Consider the following 22474-nt stretch of genomic DNA (forward strand, 5'->3'; position numbering starts at 1 on the left):
TCCAGGTATTTCCCAACCCAGAGCTGGCAACCCTAGGTGGGAAACAACATGCATAATCCAAACAAAGACCCAAAGTCGTTAGAGGGATGATGGCGAGTGATCAGCCATGCATAAAAGATCCGTGAGACTCCTTCCGGTAGAGAAAAGCGGGGCATAAAAACCCATTCTTCTTCTTCTCCTTCTCCTATGGCATTGAAGTCCCTCCCCTCCCCAAACGCTGACCTCCTCTGGCTCTGCTCCAAGAGGCACCCTACCTGCCAGTAATGTTGTGAGTCTTTAAGGTGCTACTGGACCCTTGCTCTTGGCTACTGCTACAGACAGACCAACATGGCGACCCATTGTGATCGATAACCACAGTGCAACAACAGCACAACATCCAAGGGCATAAGAATGCAGCCTAGACTGTTTTCATGAACTAAGAGGGATAACAGGAGCACATGCGGGGAGGGAGGGCTTCAATTTACTGAGGGCAGCGGAAACTCAGACTATAGTCGGCTTGGCTGATAATGAGGTCTACTCCTTCCCTGCTCCAGACCGATTACCATTATCTGGCATTTGCAAAGCATGTTGTCCCACTTCATCTCACAGTAACCTGCAATAAATCAAACACATTTGCAATGCGCGTTCTTATCTTGGCAAGCTAGCGCACTTCCAGCCCTGCCTGCCGAAATCCCGTTACCTGCAATGCAACAACCTGAATCACCAAATTTGAAATGAATGAGGCTTGTAATGCCTTGGGGATAATGTTTGAGTGGCTGAAAAATTTGACATTGCATACATTCAGAGTCTCTATAATCCGACGGTTATGCGTACAGCATGAGGAATCAGCAAATTCAGCCCTGGAGGGAAAATGGCTTCTCCCTCCCCCCCAATAATAAAAAACCCCAATATAATATGCAGCACATTAACAGCTGAATTGCACCGTTCTACTTCAGTGGTATGCAGATTGGAGGATTCCTTCCAGGGTGACCACTTGTAACACTTCAAGCTTTCTTGTACTTTAAGAGAAGCCCCTCAAAAAGGTTTGGGGTCGGAATAACAATCCTGTTCTAGGCATTTAAACATCGGGGGCATCTTTGCTTTCAGACAAGAATGAAAGAAGGATGGAAGAGAAAGCTATGGGTTACAAGATTGATACGAAGAAGAAGAAGAAGAAGAAGAAGAAGAAGAAGAAGAAGAAGAAGAAGAAGAAGAAGAAGAAGAAGAAGAAGAAGAAGAAGAGGTTTTTATATGCCAACTTTCTCTACCTTTTAAGAAGAATCAAACTGGCTTACAATCACCTTCCCTTCCCCACAACAGACACCCTGTCAGGTAGGAGGGGCTGAGAGAGCTGTGACTTGCCCAAGGTCACCCAGCTGGCTTCATGTGTAGGAGTGGGGAAACAAATCCAGTTCACCAGATTAGCCTCCGCCGCTCCTGTGGAGGAGTGTGGAATCAAACCCAGTTCTCCAGATCAGAGTCCACCGCTCCAAACCACCACTCTTAACCACTACACCAAGCTGGCTCCCCAGACATGGTTTAAGATGTGTGAACTATCTTCATAGATCGAGGTCTATGTCAGGGGAACCCAAACCTTTGGACCCTTTGGGCAATTTTAAAATCCTGAAACAGGGGCAGTGGGCGCAATCACAAAATGGCTGCCACAGGAGGCAGAGCTAACCACAAAACGGCTGCCACTGGACATGGAGCCACACACAGAGGATGCCCCTGAGTTCCAGAAACAACATGTGAGGTCCTGGAGAGCCGCTGCTAGTCTGAGTAGACAACACTGACCAATGGTCTGATCATCATAAGGCAGCTTCATGTGTTCAAGATTCCTGTTTGTGTGTACCTGAAGAAGAAGAAGAAGAGTTGGTCTTTATATGTCAACTTTCTCTGCCATTTAAGAGAGAATCAAACCGGCTTACAATCACCTTCCCTTCCCCTCCCCAGAACAGACACCCTGTGAAGTCGGTGAGGCTGAGAGAGCTGTGACTAGCCCAAGGTCAGCCAGCTGGCTTCGTGTTGAGGAGTGAGGAAACCAACCCGGTTCACCAGATTAGCCTCCACCGCTCATGTGGAGGAGTGGGGGAAACAATCCCGGTTCTCCAGATCAGACTCCACCGCTCCAAACCACCGCTCTTAACCACTACACCACGCTGGCTCTCTTGAAACCATGCTGTAGAACGCAGCTGCCATGATATCCCCCCGCGAATAATCCATGGTGTTTCTGTTTTTGTTTTTGCAGAAATAGACTTGGATATGCATTTGGATAATAGTACCACTATGTGGAAGTGTGAATTATGCTATGTAGAGCAATACACATTTGTGTAGGCAATCAAACGATTGAGAAATTTGCAATGGATCATCATAATAAGAGGGAACATAAGAAAGGTCCTGCTGGATCAGACCAAGGTCCATCAAGTCGAGCAGTCTGTTCACACAGTGGCCAACCAGGGGCCTCTAGGAAGCCACAACAAGACGACTGCAGCAGCACCATCCTGCCTGTGTTCCACAGCACCTCATATAATAGGCAAATATATGTGATGACAAATATCTTCCTAAATATCTATCTATCTATAGATCTATTTATGTGTGTGTAAAGTGCCATCCAATCACAGCTGACTTATGGCGACCCCATAGGGTTTTCGAGGCAAGAGACGTTCGGAGGTGGTTTGCCATTGCCTGCCTCCGTGTCACGACACTGGTAATCCTTGGAGGTTGCCCATCTAAATCCTAACCAGGGCCGACCTTGCTTCACTTGTGAGATCTGATGAGATCAGGCTAACCTGGTAAGGTTGCCAGGTCCCTCTTCGCCACCAACGGGAGGTTTTTGGAGCGGAGCCTGAGGAGGGCGGGGTTTGGGGAGGGGAGGGACTGCAATGCCATAGAGTCCAATTGCCAAAGCGGCCATTTTCTCCAGGGGAACTGATCTCTATCGGCTGGAGATCAGTTGTAATGGCGGGAGATCTCCAGCTAGGCCCTGGAGGCTGGCAATCCTATAACCTGGGGCTATCCAGGTCAGGGACATCTATCTAGATATAAATCTATTTATATCTATAGTTATATCAACATTGATAGATAGATAGATAGATAGATAGATAGATAGATAGATAGATAGATAGATAGATAGATAGAGATAGAGATAGAGATAGAGATAGAGATAGAGATAGAGATAGAGATAGAGATAGAGATAGAGATAGATAGATAGATAGATAGATAGATAGATAGATAGATAGAGAGAGAGAGAGAGAGAGAGAGAGAGAGAGAGAGAGAGAGAGAGAGAGAGAGAGAGAGAGAGAGAGAGAGAGAGAGAGATAGATAGATATATGGAAAGAGAACAACCCTGTCCCTAAAGAATGGCTTGGGTTTGGAAGCAATGCTCAATAAATATCCTCAGCACTCCCCCCCCCATCGTGCTTTCCACCTCACTTGAGCACAAACATGTATTACATCAACTAAGGTGTATTCCAGTGGAGATACAAAGTCTTTACCTTGGAATGTAGCTAGATGGCACCAGAACACGTACATTGTGATGCAAAGACAATTATGTATGTTGCATCATAAATAATGAGATTGCTTTAGAGTAGTGAGAAAGCAAACACAAAGGGTTTTCAATTAGGTGCTGCGTTTAATGTTCTAGCATTTTGGTTTTCAGGTGTATGTAGTGCTTCTGAGCTGGGGTCTGCTTTATCTAGAGAGGAGAGGGACCTCACCAGATTCTAATGCCACAGAGTCTACCCTCCGTAACCTGGAGATAGGGTTGCTAGCAGGGCCGGTGCTACCATTAGGCGAACTAGGCGGTTGGCTAGGGCACAGACCTCAGAGGGGCGTAGAACTGGCTTGAGGGGCACAGTTTTAAGCCGGTTCGTTTCTTGGGGGGGAAATGCCACTGATAATTTATGTTTTGTATTTTAAGATAAGTACTACAACAGTGCTATGGAATATAATTAATTATAACATCTCATAAAAAGTTTTGTGCTTTTATTTTTTCTGCAAGACATCTGTTTTTAAATATTGGCTAGCAATGGAGGGGGGCACAAGTAGTTAACCTTGCCTAGGGTGCAAAAATGACTGGCACCGGCCCTGGTTGCCAGGTCCCTCTTCGCAACCAGCAGGAGGTTTTGAGGGTGGAGCCCAAGGAGAGCGGGATTTGGGAAGGGGAGGGACTTCAATGCCATAGGAGAAGGAGAAGGAGAAGAAGAATAGGTTTTTATGCCCCGCTTTTCTCTACCAGAAGGAGTCTCTTCTTTTAAATTGTAATGTCATTATATTGGATGTGAGCCATAGTGTTGCCAGGTCCCTCTTCGCCACCGGCGGGAGGTCTTTGGGGCGGAGCCTAAGGAGGGTGGGGTTTGGGGAGGGGAGGGACTTCAATGCCATAGACTCCAATTGCCAAAGTGGCCATTTTCTCCAGGGGAACTGATCTCTATCAGCTGGAGATCAGTTGTAATAGAAGATCTCCAGCTAGTACCTGGAGGTCGGCAACCTTACCTGGAGACCAGCTGTAATTCTGAGAGATCTCCAGCCACCACCTGGAGAGTGGCAATCCTATGATGGAAACCAATGTCTCTTAAGGAGTTAAAACATTTTATCTCCAAGAGCAAGGTGCAATAAATTGACAACCTGTTCTTTCTTCCTTTGGCTTTGCTAGCAGGCCTATAAAAATCTATGTGCGTTCGGCAAAGCCAAGATGTCTGTAATTGCAGTCATACTGAGTGTACTCTGTATGATTCCTGCCTAACCGATCACTCGTAGGGAAGACTCATACGTCAGAACTTTCCCTGCTAAGAAACAAGGCCAAAGAACAGCCTATTATTTCTACCTGTTCTGGTTTTGTTGAGTTTGAAATAGCAAGTATTGTTAAGGAAGGAGATGAGACACACACATGAAACCCTCCTATACTTAATCAGACCATCAGTCCACCAAGGTCAGTATTGTCTACTCGAACTGGCAACAGCCAGTGTGGTGTAGTGGCTAAGAGTGATGGACCCTAATCTGGGGAACTGGATTCGATTCCCCACTACTCCACATAAGTAGTTCACTCTAAGCTGGTGAACCGGGTTGGTTTCCCCACTCCTGCACATGAAACCAGCTGGGTGACCTTGGTCACAGTTCTCTCTGAACTCTCTCAGCCCCACCTAACTCACAAGGTATCTGTTGTGGGGAGAGGAAGGGAAGGAGGGGATATGATAACCATCTTCAAATATTTGAAGGGCTGTCATATAGAGGAGGGTGCCGAGTTGTTTTTTGTTGCCCCAGGTCGGACCAGAACCAACGGGTTGAAATTAAATCAAAAGTGTTTCCATCTAAACATTAGGAAGAATTTTCTAACAGAGCAATTCCTCATGGGAACAGGCTTCCTCGGGAGGTGGTGAGCTCTCCTTCCCTGGAGGCTTTTAAGAAGAGGTTAGATGGCCATCTGTCAGCAATGCTGATTCTGTGACCTTAGGCAGATGATGAGAGGAAGGGCATCTTGGCCATTTTCTGGTCACTAGGAGTGTGGGGGGGGAGGTAGTTGTGAATATCCTGCATTGTGTAGGGGGTTGGACTAGATGACCCTGGTGATCCCTTCCAACTCTATGATTCTATGAGATTGCAAGCCAGTTTGATTCTCCTTTAAAAAGGTAGAGAAAGTCAGAATATAAAAACCCACTCTTCTTCTTCTTCTTCTTCTTCTTCTTCTTCTTCTTCTTCTTCTTCTTCTTCTTCTTCTTCTTCTTCTTCTTCTTCTCCAGGGTCTCTGGTAAAGGTTTTTTACATCACCTGATATCTTTTAACTGGAGATGCTGGGGATTGAACCTGGGATCTTCTGCATGCCTAGAAGATGCTCCACCACTTAGCCACGGCCCCTCCGCTGGTCTTTCACATCACCGACTGCCTGGTCCTTTTAACAGCAGATGCCGGGGATTGAATATGGGACCTTCTGCATGCAGAGCAGAGGCTCTTCAACGGAGCCACAACCCCTCTGACTGTGACCCAGACAGCATCGGTGGGTGGCAATTCTCTTCCATGGCAAAAAGGCATGTGTGTGAACGTGAACGTGATTAACAGCAGGGTGGTATTTCTTCCTCCTGTAACTGTAAAAGACTCTGCCAACAGTAAAGCTGAAAACATCGATCCCACTATATAGTAAGTGTATAAACAAACTTCCCATTTGGGTAGCTAACTGCACAGAGGAATTGGGACCATATGGATATGTCTGGTTTCATAACATTTTTTATTTGGTGGATACACGAGAAATGGACTTTTTGGTGACAGCCCCATAGGGTTGCCAGCTCCCGGTTTGACTGGGAATAAAGGCGGGTTATAAATTTGATAAATAAATAAGTAAATAAGTTGCCTGGAAATTTGGGGGGCGGAGGCTGAGGAGGGCGGGGTTTGAAGAGGGGAGGGACTTCAATGCCATAGAGTCCAATTAGAGTTACCAGGTCCCTCATCGCTATCAGCAAGAAATTTTGGGGGCGGAGACTGAGGAGGGAAGTGATAGCATACAGGCCTGCCCAGATCTCCCGGACAGGACCTGGCAACCCGCTATGCAGGCACTTGACTACTGTGCTGGCCGCGTGCCCACCCCAAACGCTACGGGACGGCCGCTGCACGGCAAGCGCCGTGCAGTTAGCAGCTAGGAAGCAGATGCAGGGGCAGCCTTCGGTGGACCTGAGAGAAGCCATGTTCCTGTACAGACTCTGTTCCAGCCGCAGCCATGTCATGAGAAGCAGACTATCACGTAGTCAGTGCCAAACACACACACCCCTCTTGCAACATCCACCGCTTCATGGGCAGTCAACAGCAATCCAGATATCAAGATGAGTCGTTCATCCAGCTTTTAAGCATTCTCATCCCACATGTCTTTTGCTCCCTCTAGAGGTCAATTAGATACCACACTGGTTCGCTCTCAGAACTCTCTCAGCCCCACCTACCTCACAAGGTGCCTGTTGTGGGGGGGGGGAGTGAAGTCGATGGTAGGCCACTTTAGTCTTTTATGCATGGCTGCTTCTCTCGCCATCCCCCCTCCGATGGCTTTGGGTCTTTGCTTGGATTATGCATGCCATTTCTGACCGTCAGAGGTCGCCTCGCTCCCCCCTTGCATTTCCCCGCACTTTGCCTGCGTTTTGAGGGACCTGTTTTATCTTGAATTTAAAAACGCAGCAAAACGCGGGGAAATGCAAGGGAGAGCGAGGCACCCTCTGAATATGAATAGGGTTGCCAACCTCCAGGTGGTGGCTGGAGAGCTCCTGCTCTTCCAACTGATCTCCAGGCGACAGAGATCAGTTCCCCTGGAGAAAAAATGGCTGCTTTGGCAATTGGACTCTATGGCATTGAAGTCCCTCCCCTCCCCAAACCCCGCCTTCCTCAGGTTTTTCCCAACCCGCAGCTGCCAACCCTAGGTGGGAAACAATGTGCATAATCCAAACAAAGACCCAAAGTCATTAGAGGGGTGATGGTGAGTGATCAGCCATGCACAAAAGTTCTTTGAGACTCCTTCCAGTAGAGAAAAGTGGGACATAAAAACTACTTCCTCCTCTTCTTCTTCTTCTATGTTTTTAACATCAGTTCAACAGAATCTCCCACTCGTCCATCAACCAAAAGGAACATTGATAAGATCCTGCCCATGATTAAATATACAAGGGAAAAGTGCTTGAAAATATTATTTTTTGCACATAGGCTATCTTCTCTCCCATGTGTCTCGAGGCTATCTCTCTCTCTCTTTTTAAAATAAATTCGGAGATATGCAGATCACATTGAATTGTCTTACAAATGAGTCTCAGTGGAGCCCTCGCTCTTCTCGGATACGTGTGCACTCAGCTGTGGATCTGCATCTCTGAATCAGGGCGAGACTATGAAACCGGTCTGGGCTTTTTAATTTTTTTCCTTTCTGGCACTAATTAAACGGCTGTCCAGGCAATCTGTCCCCCGCCCCTTATATGTATTTCTCTGCAGGGAATTTTCAAGGACAGTAAAGGAGCTTCAGTTTAAATACTGTGTCTTTCATTAACCAAAGGGGGAAAGGGGGGTCTTCTAATAAGAACATAAGAAAGGCCATGCTGGATCAGACTGAGGCCCATCAAGTCCAGCAGTCTGTTCACACAGTGGCCAACCAAGATCCTCTAGGAAGCCCACAAACAGGATGACTGCAGCAGTATTCTCCTGCCTGTGTTCCACAATACCTAAGATAATAGGCATGCTCCTCTGATACTAGAGAGAATAGGAACTGTCTTTGTGCATTCTTCCTTGATAATATCTCTGGTTTCATCCAGTAGTTCTTCTGGTTCTACTCAGCTTCCGAGATTTGACGAGATCAGGCTAACCTGGGCTATATAAGAGGGAGCTTAAACATTATGTAAAGAACAGATTTGTAGTACTAAGTTCCAGTGAAAATGAACCAGAAGAACTATGGGTTGAAACCAGAGATGTCATCAAGGAAGAATGCACAAAGACAATTCCTGTAGCCAAAAGAAATGAAAAGCTTTGATGAATGACTGATGAAACTCTTAAAATGGTTTCTCCTGGAATGATGACTGATCTCCTGACTAGTCATAACCTCTCCTAGAGAAAATGGCAGTTTCAGATAGGGGACTGTAAGGCATTGCATCCAAGCTGAGCTCCTTTCCTTCCCCTACTAGGAGATTTGGAGGTGTAGACTAGGCAAGGTAGGGGTTGGAGAGGGGAGGGACCTCGTAATGGTATAATACCACAGAGCAGGGGTCCCATGGCACCCACCTAAACCTTTTCTAGCACCCAACAAGTGTTTTTATGATGTGGGTGAAGCCAGGTAGGGCTTTTGCCCAGCAAGGCTTCTGATTGACTATGGGAGATTTCATTGGGTGTGCAGATTTTTAAGATGTTGCTTCAGCAGCAGCTGCCACCACAGCACAAGGATCGGCACTGTGTGACTGAAATTAAGGTGTGGCAATTTTTGTGGCTGGATCCACCTCCTGCGGCAGCTATTTTGTTGCTATACCCACCATACCATGTCAGAATGCCAAATGAGCCCACAGGTACAAAAAGGTTGGGGACCCCTGCCATAAAGACTGACCTTTTACAGTAGCCATGTTCTCCAAGGGAATTGATCTTTATAATCTGGAGTTCAGTGCTAATTTCGGGAGGTCTCCAGCCCCTGACTGGTAGTCGGTGCTTTTATCACATCCCCAAACTCAGCCCTCCCCGGGTTCTGCCCCCAAATCTCCAGGAATTTTTCCGCTCGCAACTGGCTACCCGACCCTGCGTATCCCCGAGTCAGGGAAACACATTAAGATTAAAGAGGCATCGTTTGGGCTACAGCTACGTGAACGTTTCGTGATACGCAAACGGGGACAAAAGTATAGAAGGCCGAAGGGAAATCTGTCATCCCCGCCCCAAGTGAGTTATTTATGGTGTTTGTGCAGATTGAACGGAGTTTTTCCCCCCTCGAAAATAAATACACAAAATCAGACTCTCTCATCAATCCCGCTAAATCTACTCATCCTGCTTTTCAGCGACACAATGACCTTTTCATGCTGTCTGAGTAATGCGTGCCTCGCAACGGTTCCTAACAGATATGGATTGCTCGCGGGCTCTCCGCACGGTGGCCCGGTGATTAATAGCGCACTGAGAACTAGCTCCTTGGGCTCCATTCATCAGCTGTCATAATTGCTCAGTGCTTAAATTATTACAAATTTGAGACGGGCTGCCGAGGCCGCGTGCCTGACAGGGAACCAAAGGGCAGCGTGTTCGCCGTGTCGTGTGGAAGACCTATCGCCTGACCCTCAAGACTGATCTGCTGCAGCGTGGTGGCGGTGGGGAGGAAAGATGCTCTGCTGTTAAGCCACAACCCCTCTGGAAAGCTCTAGGTGCTTTGGCTTGCTTTCCCTTCCCTCGCTTGCCCTCGCTGCCCCCTTCTTGCCTTCACTTGCCCGGCTTTCCCTTACTTCGCCTTGCCTTATCAGATATTCCCATAATCCTAAAGGGAAGGTAATAAAATGTCCAGTAAACAAACCTCTGTCAAGCAGTACCCTCTGTCTGGGAGTATTACTTGTTAATGATTTCTAACACATATCTTTAAAAATTAAATTACCCATATTCAGGTTGCCAATTCACCAGGGAAAGTTCCAAATCATATACAACTTAGACTTCAACTGTTTACATTTATAACTGAAACAGAAAACTTACACATGACACATCACAGTTAATGCAGTGGTAGTCCCAAACAAATATACAAAAAGCTAATTCAATAGGCAGTGTTCTGTGTTAGTATTCTGTGCTGTGCACACACAAACCACAAGTCAAATAATACATTTCAAAATGAATTGGAAATCTGAACTGACTGTGATATGACTGTACATTAAATTTGGAATTTATTTTGAAGTCTAAATTGCATATGATTTGGAACTTTCCCTGGTGAATTAGCAACCTGAATATGGGTAATTTCATTTAAAGAGATAGGTGTTAGAAATCATTAACAAGTAATACTCCCAGACAGAGGGTACTACTTGACAGAGGTTTATCAGATATTCCCTGCAGATATCGGGCTAACCCAGAAGACCATGACAGTTCAGGGCTAATAAGCCTCACACTAATGCTGAGTGTCCTTGGTCTTATGATATAATGGGTCGTTGCTGATGAGGATCCAATTTGTTCCCATTCCCCATCCAAGGACTAACCAGGGCTGATCCTGTTCAACTTCCAAGATCTGGGACCAAGGCAACAATAGTAAACTGGTTATATTAGTACAAACAATAACCTATTCAACAACGTAGGCAGGTAAGTACCACAGGTAACAAGAGTAAAGTAAATAGGAACGCATCACTATGTAGAACCCCAATATACTGCAACCCCAAAATACAAAAACCTTATGCCATCTATAACATGTGCAGCCCAAAATCCACACTTGAGCTATAGTCCATAGGTGATAGAGATGCTGACAGAGGAAAACTTGAATGCCATGGGGCTGCATAACATGTCTAATAGAACTCAAGCAGGCATAATCCAAAGCAGCCTTGTAGAGATAAATCCAAGGGAATGAACGAGGTCAGTGATGCAGACCGTCAAAGAAGAAGGACGACAGATGTCCAGGACCAGGTCGTTTCGTGCACATGCACTTCTTCACCTCCTATGTGCATCCACAATGTGCCATACAGCTACAACTCTAACCGGACGTGATCTCATGTCTCATTCCCTTGGCTGACCTTGGGCTAGTCACAGTTCTCTCCGAACTCTCTCAGCCTCACCTACCTCACAGGGTGTCTGTTGTGGGGAGGGGAAGGGAAGGTGATTGTAAGCCAGTTTGATCCTTCCTTAAGTGGTAGTGAAAGTCAGCATATAAAAACCAACTCTCCTCCTCCTCCTCCTTCTTCTCCTCCTCCTTCTTCTTCTCCTTCTTCTAATGATGTGAACTGCTTTGAGCCCAGCTCTGGTTGGGTTCGAGTGGGATATAAATTCAAAAATAAATAAACAAAAGTGACAGAGAAAGGGCTCGGAGGGAGGTTACACGACCGGAGATGATAAACCAGCTCTCTGTGGTCAGAAAGGCATGATTTAACACAAGCCATAGAACTTGCTAGCCCCGTCAATAGACATCAACTCTCCAATACGTGGCTGCATCGGACAAAGCATCTTGCACGGAACTTTAAACCCTGGGAATTGCTGTGCTCATTAAAGGCATGCAGACACACCAAGTTTATAGCGGCAGTTTGTACATGGCGGGCTGTTATTAAAGCCGTGATCCAGAAAATTAACACTTCTCAGCCAGCAGAGGGAGTCACAAATGATTGATGGAGGTCTAGGGAGGCTCCATGTCCAGGTCAGGATGCCGCCTTTCAGGGAGCCTAATGAAATAAATGAGGCTGTGAAACAAGTCTTTGCCTGAGGCTATGGGAGGCAAGTGTGCATGAGGAGGGACATGGATTCGAGTCTCCTGGGTCAAAGTCCGCCGAGCCATCTATTAGACTGTGCTGGCTCAGGGGGCGGGGGGAAGGAACGGTGAAGTTGCTTTGTAGAGAGATAGACGCCATTAAGAAAGATCCCTGTGTTGCACGTGAGGAGTGTAGCTATAACGCTTCTCAAGGGGAAAGCACATCACCGTCCTGAAGAGTTGGAAGGGACCAACAAGGTCATCTAGCCCAACCCCCTGCACAATGCAGGAAATTCACAACTACCGGTACCTCCCCACCACACCCCCAGTGATCCCTGCTCCATGCCCAGAAGATGGCAAAAAAAAAAAAAAAAAACTTCAAGAATCCCTGGCCAATCTGGGCTGGAGGGAAATTGTTTCCTGACCCCAAAGTGGCGATTGGCATTAACCAAGGCATGCAAGAAAGGACCACAAGAGCCGAGCACTGAGACAACCCTCCCTCTTGCAATCTGCCTAAGTTCACAGAATCAGCCTCATTGTCAGATGTCCATCTAGCCTCTGCTTAAAAACCTCCAAAGAAGGACAGCCCGCCATCTCCCGAGGAAGCCTGTTCCACCAAGGAACCACTCTGACTGTCAGGAAGTTCTTCCTAATGTTTAGCCGAAAACTCTTTTGATTTAATTTCAACCGGTTGGTTCTGGTCCGTCCTTCTGGGGCAACAGAAAACAAGCTTGCTGGGTGTCCTTGGGCCAGTTACACACTCTCAGCCTAGCCTACCTTACAGGGGTGGCATGAGGATAAAATGCAGGAAAGGAGAGCAATTTACACCGTTCTGGGTCCCCCTCAGAGAGAATGGTGGGGTATGAATGGAGTCAATAAACAATGTTATGAAGGGTGGAAAAATATAAACAGTAGGGTCAAAGTGCCATGAAATGCAGGAATAAGTAAATTAAATAAGTAAACTAAATAGCATGGCACACTTACATCTCATATGTTCTATGCCGCAGCCAGATAGTCTCCTTGATAAGCATTTCAATGAAGAAATGTAAATAAACCTCAGGCAGGCTGGCCGTCTAATTTACTGGGGAAGTTCTCAGTGAGACACTGCCCTGGAGGTCCAGAGGTGGCCAGAAGAAGATAGCCAAATAGCCCATGTGGTGTGGGCAAGCTGTTTGATTCCCCTTGCTCCCGGGTTGCTTTCACATTCCCTCGATTCGCCCCCTGAAATAAATCTTCACATCATATCATCAGATAGGCATCCAAGATCATGGGCATCCACGTGTGGGCCAGAATTCTCTCATCCTTTGAGCGACAAACCAATCCTTTCTCCCCACAGTTCACAGAAACAGCCGTGGGGAAGAAAAGAACAGTTCCTTGATGTCTGGTAAGCCTCTCCTTTTGATGTCCAGTATTTGGCCATTTCTGAAAGGGTCTTATGGTCCTTCTCTTGGCTGGTGCATTAACAGAAGATTCAGGCAGACTTTGATCGTGCCTACCATATCTCTGCCAACGGCACGCTAATCCATGTGCCAAAGACGCAGATGTGACCCTTAAGTATTTTTTTAGAGTACTTCAACACAGTTCTTAAGAAAATGGGCTGTTGATCTAAGGAGACCCAATGCTTCTGGCTTCAGAGCTTCTCCCTGTGATGGAGCAACTGTTTTCTTTTCTGATGATTCGAAATTGCACCACAAATATCCTCACTATGAAGTCTTTGTACTGATTACTTTCAAAGCTCTTTTTCGGCCCAGCCTCAGCCTGCTGTTCCTGTTTCTCCTTGCCCCTCTTTGCACTTTAATCCCCAGAGGCAGCGTAGAAAAATAGAGCTGGAAGGGACCTCAAGGGTAATCTAGTCCAACCCCCTGCACAATGCAGGTAAGTCACAACTACCTTCCCCGCCAATCCCCCAGTGACCCCTGCTCTATGCCCAGAGGAAGGCAAAACACCTCCAGGACATGTGGCCAATCAGACCTGAAGGAAAATTCCTTCCTGACATCAAAGTGGCTAATGGCATTTCCCAGGGTATATAAGAAAGGGCCATGAGAGCAAATAACTGATTCATCCCTTCCTGCCCTCCCTCTCATGATCTGCCTAAGTTCATAGAATCAGCCTCGCTGTCAGATGGCCATCTAGCCTCTGCTGAGGTTGGAAGGCTGAGTCAACCTTGAGCTGGCTACCTGAAATCGACTTCCATCGGGATCAAACTCAGGTCGTGAGCAGAGCTTGGACTGCAGTACTGCAGCTTACCACTCTGCGCCATGGTTCCTTTGGTTGCAGTAGCAGAGCAAAATGACGATACGTGTCCTTCAAAGAAGGAGTTGATTTTTATATGATTTTAAATATAAGGAAGAATCAAACTGGCTTACAATTACCTCCCCTTCCCCTCCCCACAACAGACACCCTGTGAGGTAGGTGGGGCTGAGAGAGCTCTAAGAGAACTGTGACTAGCCCAAGGTCATCCAGCTGGCTTCATATGGAGGAGTGGGGAAACCAACGCAGTTCTCCAGATCAGAGTCCACTGCTCATGTGGAGGAGTAGGGAATCAAATGTGGTTCTCCAGATTAGAGTCTGCCGCTCATGCGGAGGAGTGGGGAATCAAACCCGGTTCTCCAGATCAGAGTCCACTGCTCATGTGGAGGAGTAGGGAATCAAATGTGGTTCTCCAGATAAGAATCTGCCGCTTATGTGGAGCAGTGGGGAATCAAACCGGGTTCTCCAGATCAGAGTCCACTGCTGCAAACCACCGCTCTTAACCACTACACCATGCTGGCTCTGCCTCGAACAGGAACGATTGCCATAGTCCTGTGACCTTACTGGGCATAGGACAAGGTGAGATTCGGCAGCTGGTTTTATATTCATTTGAGAGACAAGTTGACAGGACAGGTGCATCTCCTGGCTGCCATCAGAGCCCTGCCAGGAGAAGGAAACAAAAATGTGGAAACTCTATAGGTGCACCAGGGAACCAAGAGGACCATCACTGGGCGTTTTGTTTAGGACTACTGCCACTGCCCTCTATACGTTTGCCTAAGGAAAGTATTTGTCCTCATTTGATTGCAAATCCCACATCACAATGACAGGCAAAGTTCTATTTCGACTGACCTCATTTGATCAGAGATGTTTGGCCCAGGGCCATCTCAGCACTTGCCCCGTCCTTCTCTAATGAGACACTTGTGATACCTTGGACGGGATCTCAAGCCATCTTTCCAACAGCACCTTATCTAATGACCATCTGACATTTTTTCCCCTGGATGGCCGGTCGTCAGTCATGGCGATGTGTAAAACTAACTTGGTTTGATGAGCCGTCTTTTCGAACCTTTTCCCATGGGAAGCCGGAATTAACAGGCAGCCATAATGACCGAGAGGACGAGAAAAGCAAGAGGGAACGGAAGGTGCTCTGGATGAATTTTATGCAGCGCTTGTCAAGTTGTCAAGACTTGCACGGTTTCAGACCGGTGACATATTAAGCAGAAGTTTCCTTTTTTTTTCCCGTCCCAGGGGGTGTGGTTTCAATATCTGCCCTTAAGCTTGGAAGAAATAGAGTATTTGTAAAGAGTACAAAGACATATAAAAATCCTCTTTGACTCCTGTGACAAATTGGGTTCGTGACATCTCCCAAAACGATCACACGATTGAAACCCTCTTTCCTAGGAGGCAAGTTTTCGTTTAGCAAAAAGACAACCGAGCAGTGAGATGACGGAGGTGTATCAAACTATGAATGATGTCTACAAAGTAGATGGAAACTTTTCCCACTGCTATAATGCTAGAATGCTGGATCACCGTAGGGAATTTACCTGCAATTGACTGAGTATTGCCAGTCCTCCGGTGCTCCCAGCACTGGGAGAAAAGTAAAATAAAAAAATGGCGGTTGGGTAGGGTTTCCATATGGGCGGTTTCGGCGGGCAATCTGGAGAACTGGGTTTGATTCCCCACTTCTCCACATGAGTGGCGGACGCTAATCTAGTGAACTGGGTTGGTTTCCCCACTCCTACACATGAAGTCTGCGGGGTTATCTTGGGCCAGTCACAGCTCTGTCAGAGCTCTCTCAGTCCCACCTACCTCACAGGGTGTCTGTTGTGGGGAGGGGAAGGGAATTGTAAGCTGGTTTGATTCTCCCTTAAGTGGTAGAGAAAGTTGGCAACCAACTCTTCTTCTTCAATCCACCCAGCTGCTCAAGAGTGACGATCGCCAGCGTTTTGGGGGTTTGAGAGCTAAAGTGGCCGCGGCGATGTGGCACTTCTGGGGTAAACCCAGAAGTGACGTGATTGTGTCGCGTGTGGCCATCCGCACATACGATCGCCCCCGCCCCGCCCCTCAAAACCTCCCGCCGATGGACAGGGGGATCTGTCAACTGACCTCTATCAGCTGGAGATCAGTTGTAATAGCAGGAGATCTCCAGCTAGTACCTGGGGGTGGGCAACCCTATGTGTTTCACATGCAAGAAACCATGGGAGATACAGTTAGGGAGCCGTGCCCTAGCCCAACAAACCCTAACAGAAGTGTAAGAAAGGAAGCTGTCAGGAACGGAACCTTCTACACACAATGCTTGTGCTCTGTCACTGAGCCGTAGCTTCCACCCAAGCTGAGTGCAGCTGTCCAAGGATAGGCTAACAAGGGCTGGATGCACTCGTCTTCCTGTTTCTGCTGCCCCGCTGGGGGTGCAAGATGGACTGTTAAGCATAAATGACCAGTGTGCTGTTTGGCTTGGCAGGTCACAAGTTGTGCATACCTGAGAATCTAAAATTAGAAGAAGAAGAAGAAGAGTTGTTTTTTATATGCCTACTTTCTCTACCAGTTAAAGAAGAATCAAACCGGCTTACAATCTCCTTCCCTTCCCCTCCCCACAACAGACACCCTGTGAGGTGGGTGGGGCTGAGAGAGTTCTTAAAAGAACTGTGACTGGCCCAAGGTCACCCAGCAGGCTTCGTGTGGAGGAGTGGGGAATCAAACCAGGCTCTCCAGATTAGAGTCCACCGCACCTAACCACTGCTCTTAATCACTACACCACATTGGCTCTCTACAAGATTTATGTTTTGTTTTTGTTTTTAGTTTCTCAACAAGATTTATGGGTTTTTTTATTTCTTTATACATACAGAATACAGGATGGCACCTTGGAGAAGAAGCCTGGAGAAACTAAGGCACATCAGGATCATTTTGCATGGGGATAGCTTTCTCCTTCGCACCCAGGCCACGCAGCCACAATACATGCAATAGCTACTATTCCGATTACACTGTGAGCCGTGAGGATGACTTGAAAGACTGTGTGGATGGGAGTCAACCTCTTTACGTGCACCGTTTGCCACCTGGCTGCCTGTCTCCCACAATCACATCCACAGTCAATTGGAGCCTTTGGCCGAACCTGTCAAGATATCTTCTGTTGGTACCTTTCGGTGGCGCCACCGAAGATGGAATCCTGACCCACATAAACATTTGGCGTGATATGATACAATCTTTTCAATATCTTTCCATATTTACAATCCCCTGTTAAAAACAATAGGTTTCCCCCAACAGCGTTTCTTGTTTCCTCAGAGCAGGAGGACACCTGAAATCTATACTGCCTGTTTTATTTTGATATTGTTTCAATACATGCAAATTCCCTGGTATGGTTGTGTTTTGGCTTTTATCCCAAAGTCTCTCTCATGAACATCTAATATTTGCATGATGTATTTGTTCAAACCCATCTCTTGTTACCTTCTTCTCTTCCTGCTCTCTGTTCTCTCCCTACCATCAGTTTTTAATACCTATGATCCTGGTCATTTTTGATGTCCTTATGCTACAACATCAACTACATATTGCTTTAAAGCTCTTCACAACTTGGCTTATTAGGGTTGCCAACCTCCAGGTACTCCCAATGTAAAGTATATTCTAACGACAATATGAATAAGTATAAATAAGTTCCCAATGCAATACAGTATTTACAATACAGTTGAACACAAAGTTGTGCCAGCCGTCACAATAAATACAATGTGAATGATCTTTCCTTCTTTCTATTTAACAGGAAACATAAGAGTGTCTTATTATCCTTAAGTAGAAGAGGAAGAAGGAGCCCCGTGGTGCAGAGTGGTAAGCTGCTCACAACCTGAGTTTGATCCCAATAGAAGTTGGTTTCAGCTTGACTCAGTCTTCCATCCTTCCGAAGTCAGTAAAATGAGTACCCAGCTTGCTGGAGGTAAAGGGAAGATGACTGGGGAAAACACTGGCAAACCACCCCGTAAAACAAAGTCTGCCTAGTAAACATTGGGATGTGACGTCACCCCATGGGACAGGAATGACCTGATGCTTGACCAGGGGACTACCTTTGCCTTTAGAAGAGGAAGACGGAATCACAGGTGAGTCTTTATATCCTTAGGTAGAAGAGGAAGAAGACGGCCATTTCTGTTCTTCATCAGCTCTTCCAACCTTCTTCCTCTTCTACCAACCCTGCTTGACTTCCAAGTTCTGCCGAGCATGGGCTAAGCCAGGCTGTTATCTGAGTTTTTTGAGTGTCAACGTTTTCACAGACACCATTTTTTTGCTGGGGAGGCTGGGGTAGAAACACGATGAAATAAATAAAGTTTCAGTAATGCAATGGTCAGATATTAGACTAGGATCTGGGAATCCCAAGTTTGAATCCCCACTCTGATTGGAATGTTTGTTGGGTGACCTCACGCCAGGCGCACACACTCAAACTGAGCTACCTCGCAGGGTTTCTGTGAGGATAAAATGGACGAGAGGAGAGTGATGTCAGCTGTTTAGGTCCTTGCTGGGGAGGAAGGCCGAGGAATACACGAAGTTTATATAAATCCTTCTACTGACTCTGTTACGTAGGTCGGTGTTATCATACTACAGACAATGGGGCTGAGGCTGAGAATGGCTGGGGAAATGGCAGGGGTCAAAATTTCGCCGGAGAACTTCTAGGATCTGAGTACGGATACTACCGTATTTCATATCCCCGCTGCTGTGAGTCAAAAAAACCCGTTCCATTTTAGGTTTTTGCTTGTTTAAAGGGCACTGGATGGATATTAGGGATTATTTTTTTTTACAGTAGGAGTAGTTCAGCAGTGGAATCGGCTACCTAGGGAGGTGGCGAGCTCCCCCTCACTGGCAATCTTCAAGCAGTGGCTAGACGAACACTTGTCAGGGATGCTCTAGGCTGATCCTGCATTGAGCAGGGGGTTGGACTAGATGGCTTGTATGGTTCTTTCCAACTCTATGATTCTATGATTCTATGAACCCCTGAGTATTTCTTTTGGTAGCATTTTTCTGTTTCATTGCAATTGATTTTCCCTAGTAAATATACACAGTTTGAATTCTGTTTTTTGTATCAGTGGCATATCAATGGTCAGCAGTGTCAAAATGGACGAAGCCAGGGGGGAGGGGATACCCAATCTAAAAAACAAATTGGGTACCCGAAAGGTTGGGTGAAAACAAGACCTCAGTCAAACAACGAAATATATTTATTATCAAGCGCTTGTTTTTAAATACATGCATAAGCGCTTGATAATAAATATATTTCATTGTTTGATTGAGGTATTGTTTTCACCCAACCTTTTGGGCACCCAACTGCAGCATAAAAATGACATAACGAAAAGGAATAAATCGGGAACACTGGGAATAAAAATGGACATCACAAAAAGGCTCACAATGACAACATACAAGAACAAAACAAAAAACACCAAAAATAAGTGAAAGAAGGTATATTTGTACACCCCTAGTTCAGAGTTCTGACCTTTAAATTGGCTCTCTGCAGCTATGGAAACTAAGCTATGGATGTTTCAGGTCCTGATACAGTTCAACAGTCCCCTTTTAGCAATTTATATGCATTCCTCGCTCTTCCCTTGCAACCTCCTACCTTTACATTTAGATACAAGAAGAGCCTTACATTTAGATACAAGAAGAGCCTACCTGTGGTCCATCTAATGCAGCATCCTGGTTTCTATGGTGACCAATCAGATGCCCTCCAAAGGTTTACAGCGCACAGCATGGAGGACAAAACTTCCCTCTACTCTCCAGCAACTGATTTTCAGAGGTACGCTTTTTCCTTCATTGCTTTATTACCAGCAAACAATACAGTCACAGTTTGAACCTTTGAAGGTCTACAGAACCAAACAAATTCAATCACATATGATGGATAATGCACTTTCAATGGCCTTTAGCAATTCTTTGCAAAGGAAAATCCAGTTGCAAACAATTGCTGGCATGCATTGGAAGTGCATTACCCAACATGTGTGAAGGCAGCTCTAAACAGAGTTACACCCTTCTAAGTCCACTACTTGTCTGTAAAGTGTCGTCAAGTTGCAACTGACTTATTGTGACCCCGAGGGTTTTGAAGGCCAGAGAAGTACGCAGAGAAGCATCAGACTCACTGATTAAAGATAAAGTTGCTCTTTATTGAGGGGAACTACATTTTGGATAGGAAAGCTGAGAGACAGAGCCTATAGCTGTCTAACTAGCTAAGGAGGGAGAGAGAAGGTAGAATTACTTCCGAGAAGAAGCAGGAAATTAGACCTATGAATATCAGTCTAAAGACAGACAAGAGGTGTGAAAAGGGTGGAAAGGTCTCTAGCCTTACAGCCCTAACTAGCTGAACTCTTGTCCACCACCTGTTGGGGAGGGGCTGTGGCTCAGTGGTAGAGCATCTGCTTGGAAGGATGGAAGGCTGAATCAACCTTGAGCCAGCTACCTGAAACTGACTTTCATCAGGATCAAACTCAGGTCATGAGCAGAGCTTTTGACTGCAGAACTGCAGCTTACCACTCTGCGCCACGGGGCTCTTATGACTTAGTTTAATATTTATAAGCCCTTTTCACATTTTGGGATGGGGGACTGTCTCTCGAAACTTGTAATGTAAGCATTCATGTGCTTCGCTTTAGTACTCCCTGGGCATTTATCCCTGTGTCAGTTACTCCTTCCTCCAAATAAATACACTCAGTAACAGAAGATGGTTTTAAATCTAGATGCAGGGGACAACAGCCATATAAAATTTCTGCAAGAAGCAATCAAGGGAATTAACCTAACCAGAGAAGACACTGAAACTCGCCAAGTAAAAGGCTTCACGGCCAGGTGTTCTGAGCCCAAAGCCATGAACGAGAGTTCACAGCAACGAGAGTTTCGTCAAGAGTCAGGGGCTGAAATTAAAGCATTTTTTTCCTTCTCAAAGCAGCTGTTCTGGGCATCTGGTCTGCTAAAGCACACATGCTGAGAAACTCATTTGATATTCAGGGTTTCTCAGAGCAACAATATTGGATTCATAAGATAGCCAAGGACTGTGTAAAGTGCCGTCAAGGCGCAGCCAACTTGGCGAAGTCTTTTGGGTTTTCAAGGCCAGAGACTAACAGAGGTGGTTTGCCGGTGCCTTTCTCTGCATAGCAACCCTGGTATTCCTTGGTGGACTTCCATCCAAATACTAACCAGGGCTGACCCTGCTTAGCTTCTGAGATCTGACAAGATTGGGCTATACAGTGCTGCCGTCCCTTCCAGCCAAGCATTACAAGGTCAAAAAATCTTTTTACCCCAAACCAGATTGGTAGAAAGCGGTGAAAGAGGAGGGTACAATCCACTCCTAAGCACTGTCATGGAGTGCACCTCAGCCCCACCGTGGGCCATTGGGTCACCTGAGCACACATGAAGCTGCCTTAAGAACATAAGAAAGGCCATGTTGGATCAGACCAAGGTCCATCAAGTCCAGCAGTCTGTTCACACTGTGGTTAACCAGGTGCCTCTACAAAGCCCACAAACAAGACAACTGCAGCAGCATTGTCCTGCCTGTGTTCCACAGCACCTAATATAATAGGCCTTATATTGAATCAGACCGTCAGTCCATCAAGGTCAATGTTGACAACTCAGACTGGCAGGGGCTCTTCAAGGTATCAGAGAGAATTCTTTCACATCATGTACTGCCTGTAACTTTTAACTGGAGATGTTAGAGGCTGGTCCTCAGACCTTCTGCATACAAAGCAGAGTCTCTTCCACTAAGCCACACCCCAGGTGATGTGAAAGACCTCTGCATGAGACCCCAGAGAGCTGTGGGGAGGGGGTGTGGCTCAGCGGCAGAGCATTTGCCTGGCATGCAGAAGGTGCCAGATTCAATCCCCAGCATCTACAGTACGTGATGTGAAAGACCTTCTGTCTGAGACCCTGGAGGACCAATAGGGGAGGACCCTGGACCAATAGGAGAAGGGCCGTAGCTCAGTGGTAGAGCATCTGCTTGGCATGTAGAAGGATCCCAGGTTCAATCCCCAGCATCTCCACTTAAAGGGACTAGGCAAGTAGGAGATGTGAAAAACCTCTGCCGGTTTGATTCAGTATAGGGCAGTTTTACGTGTTCATGTGTCTGATGCAGTATAAAGCAGCTCCATGTGTGTGTCGAGTTTTGCACCCCCTGCCCTGAACAATCAGTGCTGCCATTGGAGTCCCATTTCCACGGTCTGACCCCTGAAGTCAACGGAACGCTCCTAGGACCAGTTCATAACAAGAATCGGCATGACATATTCATTGAAACATGCCAACGTTGCTTGAGCATGGAGCCAGATGTGGTCCTCAGCTGTTTGTAGCAAATGATCTTTTCTACAAGCTGTAGGATAGGAGAGCGTAAGGCTGATGAGAACAAGCTAAGTCAAGTGAAAGAGACACATTGCTAAAGACTCCTCAGGAGGCCTGTTCCTTTCCCGTTTCACACATGACGGG

The 22474-nt window shown here is 46.4% G+C and overlaps 1 protein-coding gene across 1 annotated transcript in view; it reads right to left on the minus strand.

Moving 5' to 3' along the window:
- The window catches only part of LOC130485619 (taste receptor type 2 member 4-like), a 61387-nt gene that overhangs the window by 36608 nt on the left and 2305 nt on the right, over positions 1-22474 (minus strand). Inside the window, exon 2 of the mRNA XM_056858837.1 lies at positions 22303-22361. Within this exon, the coding sequence (XP_056714815.1) occupies positions 22303-22361 (59 nt within the window). The remainder of the gene's footprint in view (positions 1-22302; positions 22362-22474) is intronic.

The sequence above is a fragment of the Euleptes europaea genome, chromosome 12 (genome assembly GCF_029931775.1).
Source record: "Euleptes europaea isolate rEulEur1 chromosome 12, rEulEur1.hap1, whole genome shotgun sequence".
Lineage (NCBI taxonomy): Eukaryota > Metazoa > Chordata > Lepidosauria > Squamata > Sphaerodactylidae > Euleptes > Euleptes europaea.